Source organism: Chelon labrosus (assembly GCF_963514085.1).
Source record: "Chelon labrosus genome assembly, chromosome: 21".
Classification (NCBI taxonomy): domain Eukaryota; kingdom Metazoa; phylum Chordata; class Actinopteri; order Mugiliformes; family Mugilidae; genus Chelon; species Chelon labrosus.
In genome coordinates, this window is record NC_140354.1 from 18,856,802 (window position 1) to 18,883,077 (window position 26,276).

The 26,276-nt window shown below is 44.9% G+C and overlaps 4 protein-coding genes across 7 annotated transcripts in view; 3 read left to right on the forward strand and 1 right to left on the reverse strand.

The window, feature by feature from the left end:
* Positions 1-8,015, forward strand: part of LOC311506682 (nucleosome-remodeling factor subunit BPTF-like) — a 28,494-nt gene extending 20,479 nt beyond the window's left edge. For 3 of the 4 annotated variants that reach the window (XM_084570733.1, XM_084570734.1, XM_084570735.1), the window contains exons 22-30: positions 39-1,360; positions 1,451-1,533; positions 2,925-3,150; positions 3,232-3,776; positions 3,865-4,041; positions 5,359-5,551; positions 5,675-5,759; positions 5,845-6,031; positions 6,376-8,015. In XM_084570733.1, the coding sequence (XP_084426859.1) occupies positions 39-1,360; positions 1,451-1,533; positions 2,925-3,150; positions 3,232-3,776; positions 3,865-4,041; positions 5,359-5,551; positions 5,675-5,759; positions 5,845-6,031; positions 6,376-6,391 (2,834 nt within the window). In that variant the 3' untranslated portion in view covers positions 6,392-8,015. The remainder of the gene's footprint in view (positions 1-38; positions 1,361-1,450; positions 1,534-2,924; positions 3,151-3,231; positions 3,777-3,864; positions 4,042-5,358; positions 5,552-5,674; positions 5,760-5,844; positions 6,032-6,375) is intronic. The other variant, XM_084570736.1, reaches the window with a different exon arrangement.
* Positions 1-26,276, reverse strand: part of ddx47 (DEAD (Asp-Glu-Ala-Asp) box polypeptide 47) — a 262,281-nt gene that overhangs the window by 83,470 nt on the left and 152,535 nt on the right. The window lies entirely within an intron of this gene.
* kpna2 (karyopherin alpha 2 (RAG cohort 1, importin alpha 1)) lies at positions 9,084-12,018 on the forward strand. Its single transcript, XM_084570786.1, has 11 exons — positions 9,084-9,100; positions 9,384-9,494; positions 9,607-9,747; positions 9,848-9,936; positions 10,030-10,298; positions 10,377-10,471; positions 10,576-10,839; positions 10,932-11,165; positions 11,248-11,430; positions 11,527-11,676; positions 11,764-12,018. The coding sequence occupies exons 2-11, from the start codon at positions 9,438-9,440 to the stop codon at positions 11,851-11,853; spliced, it is 1,572 nt and encodes a 523-aa protein (XP_084426912.1). The 5' UTR covers positions 9,084-9,100; positions 9,384-9,437; the 3' UTR covers positions 11,854-12,018.
* Positions 15,106-26,276, forward strand: part of smurf2 (SMAD specific E3 ubiquitin protein ligase 2) — a 60,925-nt gene continuing 49,754 nt past the window's right edge. The window contains exon 1 of the mRNA XM_084570187.1: positions 15,106-15,420. Within this exon, the coding sequence (XP_084426313.1) occupies positions 15,369-15,420 (52 nt within the window). The 5' untranslated portion in view covers positions 15,106-15,368. The remainder of the gene's footprint in view (positions 15,421-26,276) is intronic.

The following is a 26,276-nucleotide window of genomic DNA, read 5'->3' on the forward strand; positions in this document are numbered from 1 at the left end:
ACTTTCGTTGCTAACTTTTCTTCTCTGTCCTCTTTTAGCTCTGACGGAGCAGAGGGCAGCTCAGACTCCAGTTCAGCCCGCTCAGCAAGCTGCAGCTCCGGTTCAGCCGCCGGCGCTGGCAACTGTACCTTCCTCCGCCCCTGCGTTGATCTCCACACTCTCCCCTGTTACCCCTTTGCCTCAAGCATCTCTGACCCCTCAGTCTCAAGCACAAGTCCCGCACCCTGCCGTTGTGTCCATGCAGCAGATGTCCCAAATTCCGGTCTCGGCAGTGCAGGTTCACATGAAAGGTTTGCCGGTGTCCTCCGTTGTGACCACTGTGAGACCCACACAACCTCCACTCCAGCCCCAAACTCATACTCAGCTCCAGCCCCAGGCCCAGATCCGTGCACAGGTCCAAGTCCAGCCTTGTGCACAAGTCCAACAAATGCCACACGTTCAGGCTCAAGCGCATCTCCAAGCACAAGGTCAGATTCACCCCCAGGTCCGAGTTCAGTTTCAGCCTCAACCACCCCAAACCCAGATTCAACCTCAGGTGCAGTTTCAGTCCCCGGCCAAAACCTTGCCCCAGGCCCAGCTCCAGCCAAGAATCCAGCCTCAGTACCAGCACCAGCTACAAGCTTCATTTCAAACACAGCCGCAAACTCAGCAACAGCCTCAGGCCCAACCTCAACCCCAGGTTCAGTCACAGCCTCAGGTTCAGTCTCAGGCCCAGATCCAAACCCAACTCCATCCCCAGGTTCAGGTCCAGTTCCAGCAACAAAACCAGATTCCAGCTCAGGCCTCACAGCAACCCCAAGTCCAAACCCAACCGCAGTTTCAAGTCCAGTCGCCGCCACAGACGCAAGTCCAGCAACAGCTTCAGGTCCAAGCCCAACCCCAAGTCCAAGCGAAGCTCCAAGTCCAGTTCCAGCCCCAGAACCAAACTCAAGCTCAAACGCAACCTCAGCTTCAGGTCCAGTCCCCGATCAGGCATCAACTCATCACTGTTCCAGGCCTCCAGCAGCCGGTCCAGCTACTCTCAGCGCTGCCGCCCCACGTTGCTGCGCAGATCCAAGCGCAGATCCAGGCGCAGCAGCAGCAGGGCGGCGCTGTTCCCCAGCAGATCAAACTGCAGCTGCCGATCCAGATCCAGCAGACCGGGACGCCACTTCAGGCCCACCAGATCCAGAACGTGGTCACCATACAGGCGCCAGCAAGCGTCCAGGAGCAGCTTCAGAGGATGCAGCAGCAGCAGCAGCAGCAGCAACAACAACAACAACAACTACAGCAACAACAACCAAAGAAGAAGAAACACCACGAGGCCAAAAAGGAGCAGAAAGAGCAGGTGGTTAGTCCCGGAGACGGCGTCCAAAAACAGGTGTGACTCAAGTGTGTTAATGATTTAGGACAGCATTTACTCATAAGGTGTTTATATAAATTAACTGATTTATTCATTTTTAAATGACAGGCGGTTGTGAAACAGAATTCTTCATCAGAACAGCTGAAACAGAGGAAGAGTTTGGCTGCAGCCGAGCGAGAGGAGAACCAGAGGTTTGGATTTTACTAATCTCAGAATTGACAGCGTTTAATATCCTGATATATGAGATTTTACCTCATTTCAACTAGGGACGTCCTGATTAAGTTTTTTATTTCTTGCCTGATTGACTTGAATTCCGTAAAGTTCTTCCACACGTTTTTCTTGTTCTTTTTGATTTGTGAGGCTTTTCTTTCTCCTTTTTCTTGTTTTGTCTTGTTTTGTTCTTGTTTTGTCTTGTATTTCTTGTCCTTTTGCTCCTTCTTTTTCTTGTTCTCCTCCTCCTTCTCCTTCTTTTTCTTTTTCTCCTCCTTGTCCTTCTACTTCTTTGTTCTCCTCCTTTTTCTTGTTCTCTACTAGTTCTCTTCCTCTTTCTTCTTCCTTTTCTCTTTCTCCTTTTTTTTCTTGTTCTCTTCTAATTCCTCCTTCTTTTTCGTCTCCTTCTTTTTCATGTCCTCCTTTGTTTCAATGTGCTCCTCCTTTTTCTCCTTCTTTTCTCATTCTCCTCCATTTTCTTGTTCTCCTTCTGCTCCTCTTTCTTCTTCCTGTTCTTTCTCCTTCTTTTCCTTGTTCTCCACCTTCTTTTTCTTGTTCTCTTCCTCTTTTTCCTCTCCTTTTCTGTGTCCTTCTTTTCAATGTGCTCCTCCTTCTCCTTCTTTTTCTCATTCTCCTCCTTGTGCTTCTACTTCTTTTCCTTGTTCTCCTCCTCCTTTTTCTTGTTTTCTTCTTCTGCTCCTCTTTCTTCTTCTTCCCTTTCTCTTTCTCTTTCTCCTTCTTTTTCTTGTTCTCTTTTAATTCCTCCTTCTTTTTTGTCTCCTTTTTCATGTCCTTCTCCTTTGTTTCAATGTGCTCCTCCTTTTTCTCCTTTTTCTCATTCTCCTCATTTTTCTTGTTCTCCTTCTGCTCCTTTCTTCTTCCTGTTCTTTCTCCTTTTCCTCGTTCTCCACCTTCTTTTTCTTGTTCTCTTCCTCTTTTTCCTCTCCTTTTTTGTGTCCTTCTTTTCAGTGTTCTCCTCCTTTTTTTTCTCGTTCTCCTCCTTCCTTCCTCTTTTTTCTTGTTCTCCTTCCTATTTCTTCTTCTTGTTCTCCTTCCTGTTTCTTCTTCTTGTTCTCCTTCTTCCTTTTCTCTTCCTCTTCCTCCTCCTTTTCCGTCTCCTTCTTTTTCGTGTCCTAATCCTCCTCCTTTTTAATATTCTTCTCCTTCTATTCCTCCTCCATCTCCATCTCCTTCTTTTCCTTCTTCTACTTCTACTTCTTATTCTTCTGGCAAGAAGACAATGTTACAGAGACTTAGCTTTTATGTCAGACATAAAATATATCAGTTTGGCTGATCATTCCTGGATCGCCCTCGACACCGGTCGGGACGTCCCTCCTTTGAATCGTACTAATCCACCGTCGTCTGTCCTCAGAATGATCGTGTGCAACCAGGTGATGAAGTTCATCCTGGACAAGATCGAGAAGGACGAGAAGCAGGCGGCGAAGAAGAGGAAGAAGGAGGAGGTGGTGGAGCAGAAACGGTCCAAGCAGAACGCGACCAAGCTGACGGCGCTGCTGTACAAGCACAAGGAACAGCTGAAGGCCGAAATCCTCAAGAAGAGGGCTCTGCTGGACAAGGAGCTGCAGCTGCAAGTCCAGGTGAGTGGACAGGTTTTCCTGCAGCTCGTTCATTCAAGATCTGAGCCGTTAAATCCGTTGAACGTCTCGCGTGTCTTCCAGGAGGAGCTGAGGCGGGACATTGCCAGGCTGCAGAGAGAGAAGGAGAAAGCCCGAGCTGCTATCGCCCAAGCCGCCGCCGCGACCGTCAAGGCCGCCGCCTCCCACCCGTCCCACTCCGCCCATCTCCCTCCCCCGTCACATTCCTCCCACGGCAGCAGCCACGCCGCGGTGACGTCGCCGCCCCCGTCCCACAAGCGCAAGAGGGAAGAAGAGAAGGACAAAGACAGGAACCGGGACCGGGACCGGCACCACGACAAGGACAAGAAACGGGACCGGGACAAGGATAAGGACAAGGACAGAGACCGGCACCGAGACAGAGATAAAGATAAAGACAGAGAACGGGAACGGGAGAGGGAGAGGGACAGAGAGCGGGACAAACATCGGGACAGGGAGAGGGACAAGGACAAGGTCAAAGATGGGGAAAGAGACAAGGACAGAGATTCACTGAAACACAAGAAGAAGAAGAAGCTGTCTTCTACCTCAAAGGATCACAAGAAGGACACCAAACTGTACTGTATCTGTAAAACGGCCTACGACGAGTCAAAGTAAGATCTGTCTCCGGAGCAACTTTCCTCGTTGACACGTTTCATTTCAGTCATTTGATCAAAACCGTCGTGTCTCCCCTCCGCTCAGGTTTTACATCGGGTGTGACCTCTGCTCCAACTGGTTCCACGGTGCTTGTGTCGGCATCACCGAGAAGGAGGCGAAGAAGCTGGAGGACTTTGTCTGCAACGACTGTAAACGTGGTCAGGAGGGAGGAAGCAACGAGGAGCTGTACTGTATCTGCCGGACGCCCTACGATGAGTCACAGTAAGACGGCTTCAGACTGGCTACAGCTGTTTGTATAGTTATATGGTTATATGGTCTATGGCTCTTCATCTACATTAGAACAGAAGTAGTCTTCTTTCTTTATTTCTTTCTTCCTTCTTCTTCCTCTTCTTTTTCTGTCATCTACTTCCTCCTCTTCCTCTTCCTCTCTTCTTCTTCCTTCTCTTCTTTTTCTACTTATTCTTTTTTTTTCCTCCTCGTCTTTCTCCTTCTGCTTGCTTCTTTCTTTCTTCTTTCTTCTTCTTCCTCCGCCTCTTTTTCTATGCGGTCTACTTCCTCCTCCTCCTCCTCTTCTTCTTTTTCTTCCTCCTCTTCTTTCTTCTTCTACTCGCTTCTGTCTTCCTCCTCTTCTTATCTTTCTACATGTTCTTTTTCTTTTTCCTCATCTTTTTTCTTCTGCTTCCTTCTTCCTCCTCTTCATTTTCTACTTATTCTTTCTTCTTCCTCCTCTTTCTTCTTCCTCCTCTTTCTCCTTCTGCTTGCTTCTTTCTTTCTTCTTCTTCTTCCTCCTCTTTTTCTACGCCGTCTACTTCCTCCTCCTCTTCTTCTTTTTCTACTTATTCTTTCTTCCTCTGCTTCTTTCTTTCTACTTTCTTCTTCTGTCCTCCTTTTTCTTCTTCCTCCTCTTCTTTTTTTCTTCTGCTTCCTTCGTCCTCCTCTTCATTTTCTACTTATTCTTCTGTCTTCCTCCTCTTCTTATCTTTCTACATGTTCTTTTTCTTTTTCCTCATCTTTTTTCTTCTGCTTCCTTCTTCCTCCTCTTCATTTTCTACTTATTCTTTTTTCTTCCTCCTCTTCTTTCTTCTTCCTCGTCTTTCTCCTTCTGCTTGCTTCTTTCTTTCTTCTTCTTCCTCTTTTTCTACGCCGTCTACTTCCTACTCCTCTTCTTCTTTTTCTACTTATTCTTTTTCTTCCTCCTCTTCTTTCTTCTTCCTCCTCTTCTTTCTTCTTCTGCTTCTTTCTTTCTACTTTCTGCTTTCTTCTTCTGTCCTCCTTTTTCTTCTTTCTATCTTTTTCTATTTTCTTCTTCTTCCATCTTTTCTTTCTTCTTTCTTCTACTTTGTTTTTTGGTAGCTTTGATGCTAGCCAACTGCCATTAAAACAAAAGGGGAAGAAAAAGTAGTCTTCCTCTTTTCCTTTTTTCCTGTTTCTTCTTCATCTTCTGATTGGTTGTAGGACTATCCAGCTCTGTGCAGAGGTCGTTGTTATTTATTCTCTCTTTCTCTGTAAAGGTTGAAAGAAGATTCACAGTGCCGCTCTATTTATTTATTTCATTTATTTTTTCCTCCCACTCCTCAGGTTCTACATCGGCTGCGACCGCTGCCAGAACTGGTACCACGGGCGCTGCGTGGGCATCCTGCAGAGCGAGGCCAACCACATCGACGTGTACGTGTGTCCGCAGTGTCAGTCGACGGAAGACGCCATGACGGTCCTCACGCCGCTCACCGACAAAGACTACGAAGGCTTGAAGAGAATACTGCGCTCGTTACAGGTGGGCGAGGCTCCTCGTACGCCCCTCCAGAAATGATTCACCAGGGTCCTGGATCCTGTCTCTGCCTTCCTCCTCTCTGTCTGTCTCTAAAAAATAAAATATGTTTGATTTTTTTCCCCACAGTCTCACAAAATGGCGTGGCCTTTCCTCGAACCAGTGGACCCCCATGACGCGCCTGATTATTACCGCGTAATCAAGGAGCCGATGGGTAAGACCCAAACCCAGATCAGTGCAGTCAAACCTTCCTCTACGTAGCTGTACTCGTGTTCACGTTCGTCTCCGTTGCCTCTTAGACTTCTCCACGATGGAAACGCGCCTGCAGAAGCGACACTACCACAAGCTCACCGAGTTCGTGGCGGACGTGACCAAAATCTTCGACAACTGCCGCTACTACAACCCCAACGACACGCCCTTCTTTCACTGCGCCGAGGTGCTCGAGGCCTTCTTCGTACAGAAGCTCAAGGGCTTCAAAGCGAGCAGGTACGGTTAAAGCCCTGCTTCTTCTTCTTCTTTCTGCTCCAGGTTTCCAAAATCTTCCTCCTCTTCAGCCTTCGAAACTCTGCCACTCACGTTTTGTTTTTTATTTGTTTTCCGTTCCACTAGCATGTTTACCGTGCAGTAGACTGCGCTTTAACTCGTAGACTAGACTCTCTTGGCGTTACTAAAAACCAGCAGAGCCGGCTGACGGGACACGAAGCCGTTATTACCGTGTGTCCTCTAGCGTCGTGTGTGTACCGTGTTATCATCTCTGCATTTGTGTCTGTTCACCTGTTTGCTGCATGCCTTTTGATTTACGCCATCCCATTCTCTTCTTTTTCTTCCAGATTGTCAGATTCTTAAGTGGGGCCAGTCTAGCTGGAGTCTGGACTGGGAGATAATGACATAAAACAAACTTTTATGTTTCTACAAAGAAAGAAAGAAAGAAAGAAAGAAAAAGTAAAAACACCAAATGTGCTTTCATGTTAAAAATAAAACAAACAAACAAAAAAAAAACATTTCAGGAACCAGTTGTGATCACACGTTCTTTCCTCCTCATCCTCCTCCTCGAATCGGGGGGGCGAGGGGGGGGAGGGCCTTCCTGTGAACTCCCTCTAGCTTTTAGGTTGTGTTCGGTAGAGTTTTAAATCTGTATTTATTTCTGTTCCACGCCCACTGAGGAGATAAAGCTGCACATTTTATTATAGAGAGATATTTATGAGACGTTTTGTTTGTGACTCTTCCCTCTTCTTGAGTTTTGACTTGGCTGGTCTTGAATGTACATAACAGTTTTTTTTTTTTTGTTTTTTTTTTATCATGTACAGTTGATGTAAGATGGATCTGTTTTAATAATAATAATATTAATAATAATAAAAAACATTTAAGATAGTGTTATTTTATGAGACTAAAATCCTTTCCTTACTTCTTCACAGAGTAGTTTGTAGGAAGATCTCTTGACTAATAAAAGGCAGTTAATTCCACCAACATGGCTGCAGGATCCTTCACTGTGTCGACCTACGGCAGTAAACTCTCCCCCTCTCTCCGCATCCTGTAGGTCTCATAACAACAAGCTTCAGTCTTCTTCTTCTTCTTCTTCTTCGGCGTCTTAGAAAGCGTCGCACATTGCGCAAAACAAAAAAAAAAAACAACAAAAAAAACAAAATGCACTTGCCAAGAATATGGCTTTTTTCTGAACTGTTAACTCTGTGACGGACTCCCGCCTCCGACTCTGCCTCCGCCTCCGCCTCCGGGCCGCTGCGACCAGCTCTGACCTTTTCCAGGTGTTAAGGGACCTTTTCTGGACGTCAGTGGGACTTTGTAACAGAGGAGCGAGGAACCCCCCCCCCACCCCTCCCCCCAGAGGCGTTTCAGAAGAAAGAAAGTTTACCTCGGAGAAAAGACTCTCACGTTTCCATGTATACTTCTTCTTTTTATTATTTCGTTTCTTACTCCTCCTCCTCCTCCCCCCCCCCCTCCCCCCTCAGGCCATCCTTGTGGTCGTCATGTCCGGATATACCGTACGTTAGACCGGCTGAGTTTTACTGAGCATAATGTATCAAGAGTTTTGTGTCTAAATTCAGATATCGCAGTGGAACAATGTTTTTCACCCATTTCCACTCATTGTTTCGTCTGAAGTGGCATGAAAGACCATTTAAGTACTAAAGTACTAACTATCCGCTTGGTTAAACTCCTATAATGCTGGTGTTAAGCTATTGTAAATTAATTGCTTTGCAGTAGTGACTGACTGAGAAGGATGTATTTGAAGGTTCCTGCCCTGTTTGTAAAAAAAAAAAAAAAAAAAAAAAAAAAACTCATCTGATTTTTTGACTTTATTTCTTTTTGTTTCTTTTTTTTTTGTATTACAGCTGAAGAAATATTGATGTATATGGAACTTAATACAATTGAAAACACTGATTTCTTCCTCTGAGTTGTTTTTATGAGTGACAAGAGTGGAGTATAAAACTATTAAACAGAAATTATATTTACGGAAATTTTGAATATTTACGCCGCTAGATGTCTTCCGTATGAAACGGAGAATCGGAAATCTGGGACTGGAACTGAAATAATTCGTCATTTAATAAAAAATAAATTGTGAATTTATTCCTTTTTTCATATAAACGTAAACTGAATATTTCGTACAATCTATTACGTTTAAATTTAGGACTTTGTTTATTTTTTTCCCACGTTTTTGCATCATATTTTAAAATTGTTCAAATAAATACTTGCCATATTTAAGATTTGTGAATCTTATTTTCTTGTGGCAAGTATGACTCTATTATTATAAATTATAAAATAATAGTTCATATTTTATAGAATATTTTTTTAACTTAAAACATGAAAAAAATTAAACATAAAAATTGCAAAAATGGTAGCAAATTTATGAAGTTAGGAATCAGATTTTACCAGTGGGAAATGCATCTTATAAGATAATTATATAATTTATTATAAAATAACTATATATATAAATATTTTAATTTATAATGTCCGAGATTCACTGATATTAAGATAACAGACTATTAACATTTATTTGTAGTAAATAAAACTTTATTTAACAGCTATATTATTATAAATTAGAAAATGTTTATATGATTCATATAATGTATACATTTAAATATATAATTTTCAAAATATAAATTTATTTGAGACTTTTAAATAATTTACTCAAGTAGTGGCAAATACGTCTCATTATTATTATCGCTAAAATGGCTATTTTCTTTTAAATTATTAAATTAAATGTTAACAAAATGTCATTTATTTGTTATAAACCATAATATATGATATATTATTTTGTATTAACTTAAAATATGCATTTATTTTAGACATATACATCATTTCCTGGTCGAAATAACGTCCCAAGTTCACAAACGTGCGAACGTTGGTTCGTTATTTTGAGGTCTCGCGAGATTTCATGACGCCATTTCCGGTGCGCCTCGTGATTTTTTTTCAAACGGCCCAATGAGCGGCGGCGGCTGGATGCTTTTGCTCGAACCGTCCAATCAGAGGAGTTTGTAGCAGGAATTTAAAGGTCTTTGCGGCACTTTCGAGAAGACACAACCTCTGCTCGCCGATTAGGTAAGTTCCCATCAACCTATTATGCACCAATTTGAGCGAAAATCGTGTTTTATTCGTTCAAAAGTTACGTTTTCATGCGTTGCGTTTGCTGTCTTTTTAACCGGAAGTGACTGGCGGTGTGATTATTTTGATGTCAAACTGTTTTTTTTCAGTTTTTTCTTAGCTTGACGTGTTTGTCACTTCTGTTGAATCACGAGGCGAGGTCAGAAAAAAAGCGTGTCCGATAACTTCTTAATTTTTGCTTGTTTCTTTTTTTGTTTTGTTTTATTTCTTCACTATTCAGGAATAAAACCACAAATTTCTTCGCTGCTGCTAAAAAATTCCTGACACTTGAAAAATGTCCGAGAACGTCGCACGGCTGACTCAGTTCAAGAACAAAGGCAGAGATGCTGGTGTGAGTTTTACTCGAACAAATCTGCTTTATAAACAATAAAAAAAAAAAAAGAAGAAGAAAGGAGATGAAGTTGTGCAGCTTTTATTAATTTATTTATATGTTTTTAATGCAGGAGCTTCGACGCAGGAGGGTGGAGGTGAATGTGGAGCTCAGGAAGGCGAAGAAGGATGACCAGATGTTCAAAAGGAGAAATGTGTCCGCCTTTCCTGAGGAGGCCACTTCTCCCCTTCAAGAAAGAACCCAAAACGCTCAGGTTAGCCTTTTAAATTAACAGATTAGAGTCTATCTTCTTTATTTATCCTAAAAACACCACATAAATACCCTTAAATCTAACTGTGATGATGCATTTGCAGGCTTTCAGGCAGTGGTCGGTGGCAGAGATCGTGGCAGGAGTGAACAGCGACAACGCCGAGTCCCAGCTCCAGGCTACACAAGCCGCAAGGTAATGGATCAAAAAATAAAAAATACAGGACGACGCACGCCTCTTTTCGTGTCGCCGTTAACGCCCTTTCCGTCGTCTCGCCGTTTTTTGCAGGAAGCTGCTCTCCCGCGACAAGCACCCCCCCATCGACCAGATGATCAGCGCCGGCCTCATCCCCAAGTTCGTGGCTTTCCTGGGGCTCGCCGACTGCCCCCCGGTCCAGTTCGAGGCGTCCTGGGCCCTGACCAACATCGCCTCCGGGACGTCCGACCAGACGGCCGCCGTGGTGGAGGGCGGCGCCATTCCCGCCTTCATCAGCCTGGTGTTGTCCCCTCACCAGCACATCAGCGAGCAGGCCATCTGGGCCTTGGGAAATATTGCTGGTGAGATATTTAGGGATTATAATCTCTCGTCTTAATCAACAAATATACTTTTATTCATAACGTTTTATTCCGTTTTAGGTGACGGATCCGCTCTGAGAGACCGGGTCATCAAGCATGGAGCCGTGGCCCCCCTGCTCAGTCTGCTGGCCGCCCCCGACCTCAACGCCTTTAGTGTAAGCGCTACGTATTCACCTCATTGGCCACTAGGAGGCGCCCCAGCTCAATCAAATCCCCCAAAATTGACACTTTATCCGCTCACATTTGACTTCTCTTACAGGCCGGCTATCTCCGCAACGTGACATGGACGCTGTCGAACCTGTGCCGCAACAAGAACCCCTCCCCTCCCATGGCTGCCATCCAGCAGATCCTACCCGCCCTCGTCCGCCTGCTCCACCACGACGACCCGGAGGTGCTCGCCGACGCCTGCTGGGCCGTCTCCTACCTCACGGACGGCTCCAACGACCGCATCGAGGTGGTGGTCCAGACCGGTTTGATCCCCCGCCTGGTGAAGCTGCTCGGCTTCGAGGAGCTGGCTGTGGTCGTACGTATAAAACTATTTTTTTGCGTGCATCGCAACGGTCTCGTCGAATGTCCCATTTTTTTTATTTTAACGGCGGCCTCTTCCCTTTTCAGACTCCTTCTCTGAGGGCGCTCGGCAACATCGTGACCGGCACGGACGAGCAGACTCAGGCGGTGCTGGACGCCGGGGCCCTGAGCATGTTCCCCCGCCTGCTGCGCCACAAAAAGGCCAACATTCAGAAGGAGGCGGCCTGGACTCTGTCCAACATCACAGCGGGGAAGGACACTCAGATCCAGGAGGTCATCAATGCTGGCATTGTTCCGCACCTGGTTGAGATTCTTGTGCACGTAAGTTTGTTTTATTTTTGTTTGTCGTTTCATGACCGGTGCACTTAGGATCCCTACGTGATTACACTTCCTTTCTCTGCAGGGTGACTACAAGACTCAGAAAGAGGCCGTGTGGGCAGTTACGAACTTCACCAGCGGGGGCACTGTTCAGCAGGTGGTTTACCTTGTGCAGGCCAACGTGATCGAGCCTCTTCTGAACCTGCTCTCCTCCAAAGACAGCAAAACTGTCCTCGTCATCTTGGACGCAATTACCAATATCTTCTTGGTGAGTGAACCGTCCAGACAAAAGTACATCAAAAAACCTCCATACATGTTTTTTTAAAGGAGCTTAGATTGCTAAACACTTCTGTTTCGTTGTCAGGCCGGGGATAAAATCGGGGAGTCCGACAAGCTGAGCCTGATGATCGAAGAATGCGGCGGCCTGGACAAGATCGAGGCGCTGCAGTCCCACGAGAACGAGATGATCTACAAAGCTTCCCTCAACCTGATTGAGAAGTACTTCTCCGACGAGGTGGGTGTCGAGATAATCTGAGCTGACTTTGAATTGACTGATTTCCGAGCCCGCGAGTCTTCTTCTAACTTGTGGTTTCTTTTAAAGGAGGAGGTGGTGGAGTGCGTCGCTCCAGAATCGACCGATGACGGTTACGCGTTCCAGATCAATGAAAACCAGAGCACTTTCAACTTCTAGATGACTCTTTCTAAAAAACCTCTACTCTGTACTGTACCCCAACTACCTTCTGTTTGTCTTTTGTTCATGTAATTATGAAGTTCTGTTTGTGTTTTTGTATGTTTTGTACATACTGTTTTATCATAACTGATCAAACAAGACTGTAAATAAAGTTGTCAGATCATGTGTTTGCTTGTTTTTTTTTTTACTAATTTTAGGGCGTTGGCACAAATAACACATTTGGCCCAAATTTAGCACAAAGGAGAGGAACTATAAATTTGATGCCAGTCGAAGGCTTTTACATTTTACATCCATGGTTCAGAGCTCAAGTAATTCTGTTTATCCTAGAATGGTCAAAAAAACAAAATTAGTATCTCAACTTTCTACATTAATGAAAATATGGAAGAGTTGCCATAAGAAACTGGAGAAACCTGGTGTTCATTTCAATACATACTGTCACTTGCAATATATAAGTCACTCTTGTAATGTAGTGACACCTTTTTCTTTACAAATTATGATACAGAGAAGCCAATTTCCCATCTAAACATGCAAATTTTGTCTGAATTTGTTGGATAAAAATGCCTCAATGTGATTCTTAGTGTTTCTTAAGTAGTTCTTGATATGACCACTTGGTGGCGCCAGTTCTCCAGTTGTGTGAAGTAGTCAGAGATGAAAATGAATCTATTTGGGATATGTTTGGTAATTCAAAAGCTAATTTTGCAAGTTAGGAAAGTCACAGGTTGTTGTAAAGATAGTTAAGTAAACATCAATCTTTCTTGGGGGGGTTATATTTTAAGATGTTTTCCCACAGATTTTCCCTTGCTTAGTTTTTTGCATGTTGGATGATTATAACATGAACACACTGCTATGACGCATCCTTGTATATGAAATGTGATGGGGGCATTCGGGGGCCCTGGAGATTTAAGGATGGTAGACGGCCCTGTTAAAAGTCATTAAAGTCGTCTATAACTAAGGAAACCTTAAATTTCTCTAAATAAATCAAATTGCATCCTTATGAATTGGAATTTAACCGATTCAAGAAATCTGTAGCAATACCAAGATACTTTGGTTTTAACGCAGTGGATGACAATCGTCCTCATATATGAAATACACAAAGGGGGCATGAGGGGTCCCTGGAGATTAATGGATGGTTGCTACGCCCCTGTTAGCTACCATTCAATGACACCTACATTTTTTTTTGTAAATACCTAAAACTGATCAAAATAGTTTGGAAAGTGAAATATCACAAAATAAAACGAATCGAATGATTCAGGTAATCAGTACCGATACCCAGCCCTAACTCGTTCGAACATAAAAACCGTTTGGAGCAATATTCATCTTTCCCCCTGTTTGTTACACTCCGTTTTTATGCATGGTGGATGACATAGTGGATAGAACTCATTACTACTACTTTGGCACATCCTCGTACGGGATATATACGATGGGGGGCACAAGGGGCAAGGGAGCCCTTGAACTTCATGGATGGTAGCTACGTCCCTGTTAAAAGTCATAAAAGTCAGTGAAATTGTTTAAAAACTGAAATATCGCTAAATAAATTGAATCTAATTCTTGTAAATCGGAATCAATTTGGGAAATCAGTAACAATACCCAGCAGCCCTCCAACTTTTGGACCTCATGCAAATATAAAAACCTTTTTTGGGGCTATATATTTTTTATTGTTTCATTTAGTTTTTTTGACATGATAGATGACACCTTACTTTGGCACATTCTGGTCTATGAAATACACGACTTGGGGGGCAAGATGGGGCCCTTGAGCTTCATGGATGGTAGCTACACCCCTGTTAAGAGTCATAAAAGTCAGTAAAATATCTCTAAATAAGTCAAATCTAATTCTTGTAAATCAGAATCAGTTTGGGAAGTCAGTAACAAGAAGCCAGCAGCTCTCCAACTTTTGGACCTACATGAAACAAACATAAAAAACTTTTTTCACATTCTTGTCTATGAAATACACAAAGGGGGGTTGGGGGGCACAAGAGGGGGCCCTTGAACTTCATGGATGGTAGCTACACCCCTGTTAAATGTCATAAAAGTCAGTAAAATATCTCTAAATATGTCAAATCTAATTCTTGTAAATCAGAATCAGTTTGGGAAATCAGTAACAATAGCCAGCAGCTCTCCAACTTTTGGACGTCATGCAAACATATAAACCTTTTTTTCACATTCTGGTCTATGAAATACACAAAGGGGGGCTGGGGAGGCTCGGGGGGGGGGGGGGGGGGTACAAGAGGGGGCCCTGGAGCTTCATGGATGGTAGCTATGCCCCTGTTAAAAGTCATAAAAGTCAGTAAAATTGCTTAAAAACTGAAATATCGCTAAATAAATTGAATCTAATTCTTGTAAATCGGAATCAATTTGGGAAATCAATAACAATATCCAGCAGCCCTCCAACTTTTGGACCTTGTGCAAATACAAAAACTTTTTTTGGGGCTATATATTTTTTAGTTAGTTTAGTTTTTTTGACATGATAGATGACACCTTCTGGTCTATGAAATACACGACTTCGGGGGGGGGGGGGGGGGGAGATGGGGCCCTTGAACTTCATGGATGGTAGCTACACCCCTGTTAAATGTCATAAAAGTAAGTAAAATATCTCTAAATAAGTCAAATCTAATTCTTGTAAATCAGAATCAGTTTGGGAAGTCAGTAACAAGAAGCCAGCAGCTCTCCAACTTTTGGACCTACATAAAACAAACATAAAAAACTTTTTTCACATTCTGGTCTATGAAATACACAAAGGGGGGTTGGGGGGCACAAGAGGGGGCCCTGGGGCTTCATGGATGGTAGCTACGCCCCTGTTAAAAGTCATAAATTGCTGCGTTTACTGCATCAAAGTTAAAATCGGTGATCAGGACCGCGCATTTGATCACACATCAGAATACGCAGACACACGACATAAAACACACACTTATATATATACACGTTTGTGTTGTGTGTGTGTGTGTGTGTGCGTGATTCACGGATATGCGCCACATGTCGGAGAAATGTTTCACTCCCCCCAAAGAGCGCTGTCGTCACTGGTCAGCTCCCCGCAGCAGCCTCCCGAAGTGGGATCCACCGTGGAGGAGGCTCTCCGCACTCCAACTCTCCCCGAGCTCAGAGGAAGGAGGACTCGGTCCGAGGCAGAGGACTCTCTCTGAAGATGTGAACACAAACAGCGACTCCTACAATACCTCCTTTTTTTTTATTTATTTTTTTAAAATATTTTTTTTTTCGGAAAAAATAACAAAAAACAAGGAAGCGAAGTGTAGTAAATGCAATTTGCAGCACTCGATATTTTTTATTTTTTTATTTTATTATTTTTTTTATTTTTTGTGCGCGTGAGATCGCTATGGCAGTTGAGTCCACATCCGGGCCACAATGCTTTGACTCCATTATTGTCTAAAAACTGGCGGAGGGGTTCTTAAACCTTTCTTTTTTTATTCTTTAGCGACACATTTTTATTTTTTTATTTTATTTTTTTATTTTTTAAATATTATTTTTTTTTTAACTGCGGTGAAGGCCGGGACCGAGAGGAGATGTCTAACCAAGGAGTTCGGCGGAATGGCCCGGTGAAGCTGCGATTAACAGGTAGCAAAGCCTTTAAATCCCCCCTCAATATTCCCACACACTTGGCTAAGGAAGGCTCCGTCTAGTTGCTGGACGGGAACAGTTCCCATTGCCTAATGGAGTTGGCTCCTTCTCCTTATATTTTCCATAATTTTTTTTTTTACAACCGCTGTGATACATGTTAAATATTACCTACGCTAACTGTGTTGTCTTTTATAGAAAACCAAGCTTAGTATGTGTGAAAATAGTAGAATTTGTATGTTATTGCTCTTGGAAATAGTCGCAGCCCTTGTGATTGTAGCCAGTAACCTCCGCCAGACATAACACGGGTCCCAGGGGGGGGTTAGCGCAGCTATATGTTGCGCTGCAAATGAACTGGCTCTCGCTTAATTAATCTAATAAAAATATATATATACGTATATTTTAATATTTAGAAATATTTGCACACCACAGCAGCGCTACAGCAACTGTCGCTTGTATGTGCTAGGGACAGACGGGGGCTCACAGAAAGTTGGCTAGCCGATGTTAGCCTAGCTTAAAGCTCCTAGCCTTTGCCAGCTAGCTAGAATCGAGCCCTTTATGCCCAGAACAAGGCTCGGCTGAGATGACAGGGGGAGTCAGTCTGCAGCTGAACGGCGAGCAGTGTCCCATAACTGCCCGCTGACAGAGAGACAGAGAGACAGACAGACAGAAAGACAGCTGCCTCCTTTGTTTGTTAAACAGGTCAGCATTAAGTTCCTGCAACATAGCAGCATCAGTCCGTCCAGAACCAAATGACCCACCCCTCTATATTTAAAACTGTTGGGACAAAGCAGTTTGTTGGGATGTGTGCAGCGGAGTTTGGACTCTCTCTCTCTCTCTCTCTGTTTAGCTTTACATGAGAGGCACTGTTTTGACTCTGAACGGGGTCAGACAGCTGCCCTCCTTTCCTTTCCTTTCCTTTTTTTTTTTATTTGATGAATGTCCAGGATCTGACCTGAATCCACCTCCAGAGAAGAGCTTTCTGTTCCAAGCAGGAAGGGCCAAATTAAATATTTAAGCTGGTGCTGTTTCTGATAGGAATGAAGTGGAGGGGGGGGGGGAGCAGGGATCTTAAAAACGAGACCGGTTTTTAATGAACTGGAGATGCATGTCGGCGGCCGGGACGGCAAGCTTTCTGTGGCGGCTCATGCTCGTGCAGAGAAATCCGTTTAAGGCAGCTGACGAATGATCTGACATCGCTTATTATGACATGAAATATTGTAAAGAAAGCATCGCGGCGGGCTTGGTCTTATATGGCGCTCGAATCACTTTTGCCGTCGCAGTGATGGATCTACCTGTTCGTTCTCACAACAACACACATTTTGGTTTCGGTGTCTTTGCTCGAGGACATGGCGTGGACCGGGCACAACCTGATCTAACCGCTGAGCCACAGCAAGGCGACATGAGGCTTGACGCTGACGCCCAGCACTTGTCGACAAGTTTTTAAACGCTCCAACTAGGGCTGGATATGACGGGAAAAAAAAAAATCTAACTGTGGTCTACGCGAGACTAGTTTTACATGACAGATCTTGCAAAAGCGCGCACCGAGATTATTTCATGTGTGAAGGAGATCCAAAACATGATCCGAAAGAAGCTCCAGCTCTGAGATTTGGGTTAAAAGAGTGTGACGGCAGAGAAGAGGTGAATAAAAGGCATGTGAGAGAAACTAGAGGCTAAATATTGTGGGAATTAGGTTTGTAAAAGTCACTTTCGTAACTTGGTAAAAGAGTTTCAAAACTAAAATAGCTGCGATAATGTTGCTGACCGTGTTGTCACTCAAAGTGTCAACGCAAACCGCCAGAGCAGGCACGAAGGCGACAGTGCCAAGTAAAACAAAAACAAAAAACGAGAGGAAGCCTTGAGCAGAACCCAGCATCCTATGGGGAAACATGGCTGCTTGAGGCTTAAGGCTTAAGGAGGGCGAATTCTCTTTTCTCGTCCAATCACAAGGATCTTAGTGCGTCTTCTTGTTTGTGTGTAGTAACTACTGCTGGCGTGAAGTTAAAAGCGGAAACGGCAAGTAAAAAATTGAGAGGAAGCCTTGAGCAGAACCCAGCATCCTATGGGGAAACATGGCTGCTTGAGGCTTGAGGCTTAAGGAGGGCGAATTCTCTTTTCTCGTCCAATCACAAGGATCTTAGTGCGTCTTCTTGTTTGTGTGTAGTAACTACTGCTGGCGTGAAGTTAAAAGCGGAAACGCCAAATAAAAAACGAGAAGAAGCCTTGAGCAGAACCCAGCATCTTATGGAGAAACATGGGTGCTTGAGGCTTAGGGAGGGCGAATTCTCTTTTCTTGTTCAGTCGCAAGGATGTTGGTGCGTCTTCCTGTTTGTGTGTAGTAAGTGCTGCCGGCGTGATGTTAAACATGGCAATTCCAAATTATAAAATGAGAGGAAACCTTAAGCAGAACCCAGCATCATATGGAGAACATGGCTGCTTGAGGCTGAAGGATGAGGCTGAATTCTCTTTTCTCGTCCAGTCACAAGGACGTTAGTGCGTCTTCCTGTTTGTGTGTAGTAACTACTGCTGGCGTGAAGTTAAATGCGGCAACGCCAAGTAAAAAAAACTTGAGCAGAACCCAGCATCATATGGAGGAACATGGCTGCTTGAGGCTTAAGGTGGAGACTGAATTCTCTTTTCTCGTCCAGTCACAAGGACGTTAGTGCGTCTTCCTGTTTGTGTGTAGTAAGTGCTGCTGGCGGGAAGTTAAACGTGGCAATGCCAAATAAAAAAAATGAGAGGAAGCCTTGAGCAGAACCCAGCATCCTATGAAGGAACATGGCTGCTTGAGGCTTAGGGAGGGCGAATTTTCTTTTCTCGTCCAGTCACAAGGATATTAGTGCGTCTTCTTGTTTGCGTTAGTAAGTGCTGCTGGCGGGAAGTTAAATGCGGCAACACCAAATAAAAAATTAGAGGAAGCCTTGAGCAGAACCCAGCATCCTATGGAGAAACATGGCTGCTTGAGGCTTAAGGAGGAGGCTGAATTCTCTTTTTTCTTGTCCAGTCACAGGGACGTTAGTGCTTCTTCCTGTTTGTGTGTAGTAACTACTGCTGGTGTGACGTTAAACGCGGCAATGCCAATTAAAAAAACTTGAGAAAACCTTGAGCATAACCCAGCATCATATGGAGAAACATGACTGCTTGAGGCCGAAGAAGGGCGAATTCTCTTTTTTCTTATCCAGTCACAAGGATGTTAGTGCATCTTCTTGTTTGCGTTAGTAAGTACTGCTGGCATGAAGTTAAACGCGGCAACGCCAAGTAAAAAAACTTGAGAAAACCTTGAGCTGAACCCAGCATCATATGGAGAAACATGGCTGCTTGAGGCTTAAGGAGGGCGAATTCTCTTTTCATGTCCCGTCACTGTGAGACATGGATGAGGAACGCGTGATTAGATGGACCCTGGTCAAATGCATTTGGGACGACATGCGACTCAAAGTACAAATGAACTTCCCTTGTCCTTCTTTGATGTCTCTCTTTTAAAAACGCGTCTCTTACGCTGGACGTCTATACGAGTTTGTCGCTGCAGTTTTTATTTTTTATTTTGATGGGCTGCAGCGATCTTCCGCTGGAATGCTAAGAATGCAAGTCCACCTCTCTTCTTGATGCCGAGCTGCCAGATTCAATATCATCCCCTTTTAAAGAAGCAGCAGAAGTCCAGCGCTCCATAAAAATCAGCTTTTTCTCATATTTATGTATATTTCCTTGGTTTTATCCCCCCCTCTTCCTCCTCCTCCCCCTCCTCCCCCCTCCTCCTCCTCAAATACCACCTGCAAACTCTGCTCACGGAAAGTTTCATTCACAATTACATAATACGCGTCTTCCACTTGCTGAACTCGGAGCAGGAAAGGAATCCCAGTCCCCTAACTTTTTAGACGAGGAGTTTCACTACACGCTGTCACTGTGTGCGTCTTCATTTAGCCCCCGCGCTGCACAGCTGTGTGTCCCGGGCTGATTAGATCGCCGCGGAGGGAGTAAAGTGGCGTTTGCGTCACCGCAGCTCCGCGCCGTCACCCGCGAGCCGAGCTGATATCTTCCGACACGTAGCTGCCGATTTAATTTCTGTCTTTTTTTTCCCAGGGCAGGTTGTGAATGATGATGATGATGATGAGTTGCTAGACTGAAACGGGGCCCTGTAGCCGCTTGTAACCCCCGAGCTCGTCTGTCCATCTGAACCAGATGTTGCAGATGTTTGCCAGCTATTTGAAGTGGAAGGAAAGTATCGCAAAGCAAGCTGCCTAAACCAACACTTGCGGTGGTGAGAATTGCCCCCCGTCACAACACGGGGAGGAGGAGGGCGGGGGGCGGGTTTCCATTATGCTAACGGCGTGAGACTGCGAGAGAATTACGTCACTCTCAAACTCTGTCAGGTTGTCTCTTCTAACACGAGGACGTAGAACACGGCCCTCAGGTCTGTGTCGTCGTCGTGCCCTAGAAGTGAAACCAGACGGCAAACTAAAGTTCTCGTACGCCCAAAAAAAAAAAATAAAAAAGATAAAACAAGATTTCCTCCCCTGATTAAGACTCTTTATTTGGTGTTTTTGTCTTCGCTCCGGGGGTTTTTTACATGTGACCCGTCGCAGCATATGGTTTGCTCGTCTTGAAATTCTTTGGCGAGCGGAGGGGGAGCTATCTCAGTGGGATTCCCTAGTATTCTCCGTTCGCGTTCCCACCTCTTCCTTCTCTTGAGTCACTCCCGTTCTTTTTCCGACTGTAAGCTCCTATCCCGGTCAGACCCGAGCATATTTCACTCCCGGGGCCTTACGTAACCGAGCTTCCTCCTCTGCACTCTCTCTCGTTCTCTCTTTCTTTATTTCTTTCTGTCTGTTGTTACGTCTTTCTCCTTATTTAAAGTTATATTACGGAAGCAGCCGTTATTTAAAGATGGCCGACGCAGAAGCTGCTCGAGAGTAAAGCAAATTTTTAAAGCTCTGCTGTGTGGCTTCGAGTGAAAAGGCTTTTCAGTGCAGCTCTGCAGATGAGGGTCTTCTTTGGATGTTGGTTTAATTGAAGAAGAACCCACCCACCCACCCCCCTGCGTGCACAGCTGGGCACAGATGGGGCTGTGGAGGGAGGGAGGGAGGGAGGGAGGGAGGGAGGCGCAAGACCTGATGATCAAGAAAGTTTAAATGTGGTCTGAGCTGGCGCTTTAAGAGCTGCATGGAAGTGATTTTTCAGGTTCATCTGGGTGTTCAGACAGGATGCGTTGTAAATGCGAAGCGATTAGCGGCATGTGGTGAGCGGCATTTCAGCGTTTTCGCTCCGGCAAGTTGTGAAATAAAACAAAATAATAATAGATAAAATAAGAGGAACGTTACGAGCATTTACGGCGCATCATTTGGAAACATGTTCCTTCCCCCCACCCCCTCCCACCCCAACCTGCTGAGATCCTCCTATAATTTTAATTAATTGACTGGCTGGAGTTTTTTTTTGTTGGTTCAGCTGCTCCACAATGAGGACAAAAGCCTTCTCCGGTTGCTCTACCCTCAACACGCCGCCAGCAACGGGGGCCCCCGGAGTACACCAGATGTAGAGAGAGAGAGGAAGTGCTCCCCAGACCCGAACACTTGTCCAAACGTCACCCCCTGACAGGTGGGGAAGAAGAAGAAGAAGAAGCCCTCCCTTTTGATAATGAAGTGAAGAACTGTGCAGTCGTATTACTCGGCAGGCGTCTCGTCTTGTTGCTTATAGCGCTGGGCGGCTTCCAGCTCCGTCCTGTCACCGTATCATAACAGAGTGCCGTGGGTTTGAATAGTGGGCGGTGTGTGTGTGTGTGTGTGTGTGTGTGTGTGTGTGTGTGTGTGTGTGTGTGTGTGTGTGGTTTTGGGAGAGCGGCTCATCCCCATCCGCGCTGAGTGGCGCATCAACACTTCATAATGGCCGCTTTGTGATATTAAAATAACAGTATTATCTTCCTGCGTCGACTTGCACCGTTTTACCTGGTGGCTGAAAGGACGGGGGAAACCAGCCCGCCTCGTTCATGGTTTAGTGCGCGCTCACCGCTGCGGTTTTTTTTAATAGTTTGGACTGCGCATTCTTGAGTTTCTGTACACGAAACTGTGTGTCATTTCAGATCGCTGATTATATTTGGAAGGGCAACCAGAAAATCCAGTGGCACGCCTTTAAATCGACCTACGACGAACCACAAAATGCACTGTGCACTTAAGAACTACACGCTAATACGGTTAGCAAACGTCTATGGCAGATTACGCTAAATTAATTAGCATAGCAGTTAGCGGGTAGCCTGGTCGTTACCATCCTACGTTTCCGCCCGAAATTTGATTTCTGGCCAAATTGCACTTCCGCGGTTCGCGTGTAACCGCGCCAATCAGCGAACAGTTGAGTGATGACGCGGAACTCGCCTGCCGAGTCGCTTGTAGTCCAGCGAAGCTTATAGTTCAACAGCATAGCAACAATGGCGACGGAGGAAGAGACGCTAGAAGCCCTCCGCGAAGTTGTCTCAACTCTCGAGAGCATCACGGAATTAAAACCAGAACAAGAGGCTTGTCTTGTCAGTTTTATAAATGTCACGGACGTCGTAGCTCTCCTTCCAGCTGGCTTTGGGAAAAGTTTGATTTATTCAACTGGAAGCGGAAGTGGTAAGCGTAAGAGCCTGAACTCCGGCGCACAATATACGTCATTACCAAACGTTGCTGATTGGTTAAGGGAACTCCAATGATTTTAAACCTCAGAATAAGCATCCGCCCATTACGGAGACAGATTCCTATTACATTGGGCCAGACTAACGTGCAGACCGAAATCAAATTTTGGGCGGAAACGTAGGATGGTAACGACCAGGCTAGTTAGCGGGTAACTTTACACAACGAAATACATTCACGACGAGCTCCAGCTCATTAACCGATCGCAAGTTTCTTTCTGCAACTCGGCGCTAACTTCATTGGTTTGACAAGCGTCCAACTTCTTGTAGAAGAGTCTCTGAACCTTTTTTAGAGAGCTGTAAAGCTGCAGTCACCAGAAAATGTGCACCACTACTAGGGTGGGGAAAAAATTAGATTCTCCGATGGATTTCGATTCTATCTTGAACGATTCTGTCTCGATTCAAATAAGTTCGTAATCGAAATTTTAAAATTAAAAGGTTTAATTAGTTCGCCCGCTGCAATATTCTGTGCGCCTGCTACAGAGCTCAACAGAAAACTCTACTCTCTGGCCTGCTGATTCTCTGCTATACACGCATGCGCACTTAACACACGTGAGAGTTGTTTACATGCAAAAAAGTTTAAGTGGCGATAAAATGGCTGCAATGGCGAGCGCTAGACTCATACGACCTGCCCCGGCTTTTTTAAAAGCTGCCGTATGGCAGCATTTTGGATTCTATGAGGTTGGAGGCAAGATGGACAAGACTTACACCGTTTGTAAGGTCTGTGGAATTAAAATCAAATACTTCGGAAATACAACGAATTTGCGAAGCCACATTTCGCGATACCATCCAGAGTTGACAGAAAAAAGGGGACCCGTTCCTGATGCCAGCCAGAGGACAATTGATCAGGCAGTACAGCTGCCACCGAACAATTAGAGAAGGTAATTCATCTGTTTTTCTTTCTCTAATGATCAACACAATAGTAGGAAGTGATTTGCAAATTCTGAGTAGCAAACTCATATTTAAGAATCTGACCAAACTAAAATGTGTGTGTGTGTGTGTGTGTGTGTGTGTGTGTGTGTATATATATATATATATATATATATATATATCACAAAATTTTAAATCACGCATGGAAATGTACATTAAAAAAAAAATCGAGATTAATCGATAATCGTTTTAGAATCGAATCGTTGACCTCTGAATCGGAATCGAATCGAATCGTGAGGTGCCAAGAGATTCCCACCCCTAACCACTACCGTTAAGCTTGTTTGCGACTCCTTCACGTGGGCTGCAACTCATCCTTTGACCTATTTCATTACTCAAAACACACGCTTCGCCTTACGCCCTCCAGGTAGAGTGGGACGATCGTCTCGCTGCTCCTCTCACGCCCGAAAGCAGTGGAAATGATGCGGTCGGCGCACTGCGAGCCACGGTTAATTACAGTTCATAAAATAATTTAAACTAGAGCTGTGTTTTCAGGGTCCGGGGGGGATGAGTCAGATCAGGATCTATACGCCGTGCATGGACGGAGAGCGTCGCTTTGGTCTCGAAGAAGTCTCAATCCCCCCCCCCCCCCCCCGGGTGGTTCGGGGAAAGACCTTCTTCAAAGGCCCGCTCTGTTAACTTGGCTGTGGTGGTTAATGGGTCAGAATTGGATTAGTGGTGTGAGTGTGAGGGTTGGGGGAAACTCCACCGAAAACCAAACTGATTCTTGCCCGCGGGCTTTTTTTCTTTCCCTATCGTCCCTCTGCATGGCCGCTCAACACGCCGTCCCTCCCCACCCACCAAATCCTCGCCTCCTTAACTTGACCGCTTCCAAAAAAACGAGCGCTCCCTTCCTTTTGAAGTCAGGATCTTGACTTGAGGGTATTTTTCCCGCCCGTGACGGCTGCGTGCATATCAAGTGTCGGCCGAGAACCTCGTTTGACTTTGCCTTATTTTTTCATGAAACCGAGCACACTTGACTTCGGACATTTTTAGCAGAGACCTGTGGGGCTATCTCTGGGTAATTTGTGAGGATCGTGTGTCGCATTGATAATTCAGGCGCTGTAGGAATGTGTGAAATGAAGATGATGATTTGTCAAATTACAGGTCTCTCCGAGGTCCTGAAATAGTCGAATTACGCGTTTTTATGGCTCCAGAGGGAAACTGTGTTAAATCTGATAAATTTCCTCCGTTGACGTCACTTAAGCTAGCGTCATTTGGGTCTGACGAGTACGGATTTGAAACAGGAAAAAAGAGAAGTCTTGGAGTGTGAAGTTGGAAAGAATTAAGCCGAGTAGCTCCTTGTGATCCTGTGGTGCAGCCTCTCACATTCAGTTTTGTTCAGGCAAAGAGATAAGTGTGCTGAGCCACCGTTAGCATGCTGAGGCTTTTGTTACTGTGCTGGTCTCAGTATGTTGACGCCTCACTGGAAAGCAATGGTTGTGTCTTTAATAGGCCCCTTATCTGATACGGATCTTTTAATATATCCCGCTCCGATCTTAACTAAAGTAAATTTCCTCTCCTGGAGATTCATAAAGGCATTTCTTATCCTACTTCTTTTCTCGTGGTCTCCAGGAAACGTTTCTGTTCTTTTAAACGCAGCGTTCTATGTTTTTGTAGGTGTTGTTGGTAGTATTGAATGATAATCTCCTGCCACCACATCACAAAAAACATCCACATTGCACAATTTCACTTTGCATAACTTTATTTTTTTACAGAGTAGTAGTTATTCCACAGAACAGACATGATAAGACGTCTGATTTTGGTTCTTCTTCTTCTTCTTCTGGGATTTCCGGCAGCTTTGTCACTCGTCAACCTGCATTAAAAAGGAGAAGAAGTGTTGACGCTACGGGGACGTGGTTTTTGGTTTATGGCAGATGTAAAACGAGTAACTTCAAAAGGTCAAGTTTGGCTAAAACGCGATCATTGTGCGATTCAAACGTGAATCAGCCCCGATACTTATCGACATCTCCAGTCTTTACTAATATGTTTTTTTGCTATGATTAAAAACAGAGACTTTTGGAAGTGCTGTTGAACTTTGGGAAAACTTTGCGGTTGCATTTTCGTCAGGACAAATCTATGTCATCTATCTGTCCTTAGCCTGATTCGCCACACCCAAATCACATGCCCCCTTTTTTCTAAAATAAACTACAGGTGTCGTTGACCTTGTTGTCTATGGGAACTAGCCTGATGAGCCAGACCCACATTAAATGTAGAGTCTGGGCGCTCTCCATAGACAGGGCTCAACCGCAGGGGTGGGATAAACGGTTGTCTTTCAAACTCCCTCTCCACGCAATAGGATAGCGCTACAACCAATCAGAGCAAAGAAGAAGGTGACGTAGTCAGAGCGGCGGAAAAGAGAGTTCCTTTCTCAGAGAAAAGCTTAACTTCAAGTCTTTCAGAGTGGCGGCCAAAGCCGATTCGAAAGAAAGTTGTTCGCTAGCAGCAGCCATCGCTCTGGTAGTTCTAGCAGGATGGGGAACTCACGGAACTTATGGTCGCAGGTCAGTCGTCATCAAGCCCGCCCACCGACTCGTGATTGGCCCGGTACATCTTGGATTTTTGGAAATCTCAAGTCAACGGAGAGTAACTAGACTGCCCCTGGAAGCAAATGTAATTTGCTGCTGCTAGGAGCGCGTCTAGATTCTAGGCTATGTGGTAGCAGCTGTTACATGCAACCGTTAATTTCTGCGATTTAAGCTACAGCCACATGCACAAGAAGCAAGCTAACAGTTTGCGACATTTGTCCAGTGGCGTTACCGTCTAAATAGACTATGAATAAACTATTTTCTGCACGTCGAGCCGGCTATTATTAGTGTGGACCAAAGTCTTCAGGTTGCAGTGTTTTACAAAAAAGTCCTCTGCTGTCGCGTTCGACTTTTGGTGTGTGACATTGAAGCCTGAGGCATTAGGTTTTCGTTTCCTCCTTCGTTTATTATCGTCTCTCAGCAGCGTGCCCAGGTGAGCTCACTCAGCAAGTTTGCACAGAGCGTCATTAGCTCTGATGAACATCCACACGTGCAAAGGGTCATTTCACTTTCCCTAGAAACGGAGGTGGTGGCGGCGGTGGTGGTGGAGGCAGGTTGGCCGCCCCAGCTGTCTGAAGAAAGGAGGGTAACCTGAGATTAATTCCTGGTCGTGCCGACTCGGCTCAGACACGGGGTTGACGCGATTAACTCTGACTAACCTCGAGCAGATGAAGGCGGGGGGTGGGGGGGGTCTCTCTCAAGTCTTTCACTGTTACTTGAAGGGTGGCGGCGGTGCAAAAGCCACA

Bases quoted from the DNA above. Each gene is read 5' to 3' on its own strand.
- kpna2 (XM_084570786.1), top strand. From the start codon at position 9,438: ATGTCCGAGAACGTCGCACGGCTGACTCAGTTCAAGAACAAAGGCAGA. The intron at 9,937-10,029 runs GTAATGGATCAA...CGTTTTTTGCAG, and splicing joins CAGGCTACACAAGCCGCAAG to GAAGCTGCTCTCCCGCGACA. The intron at 10,840-10,931 runs GTACGTATAAAA...TTCCCTTTTCAG, and splicing joins TCGAGGAGCTGGCTGTGGTC to ACTCCTTCTCTGAGGGCGCT.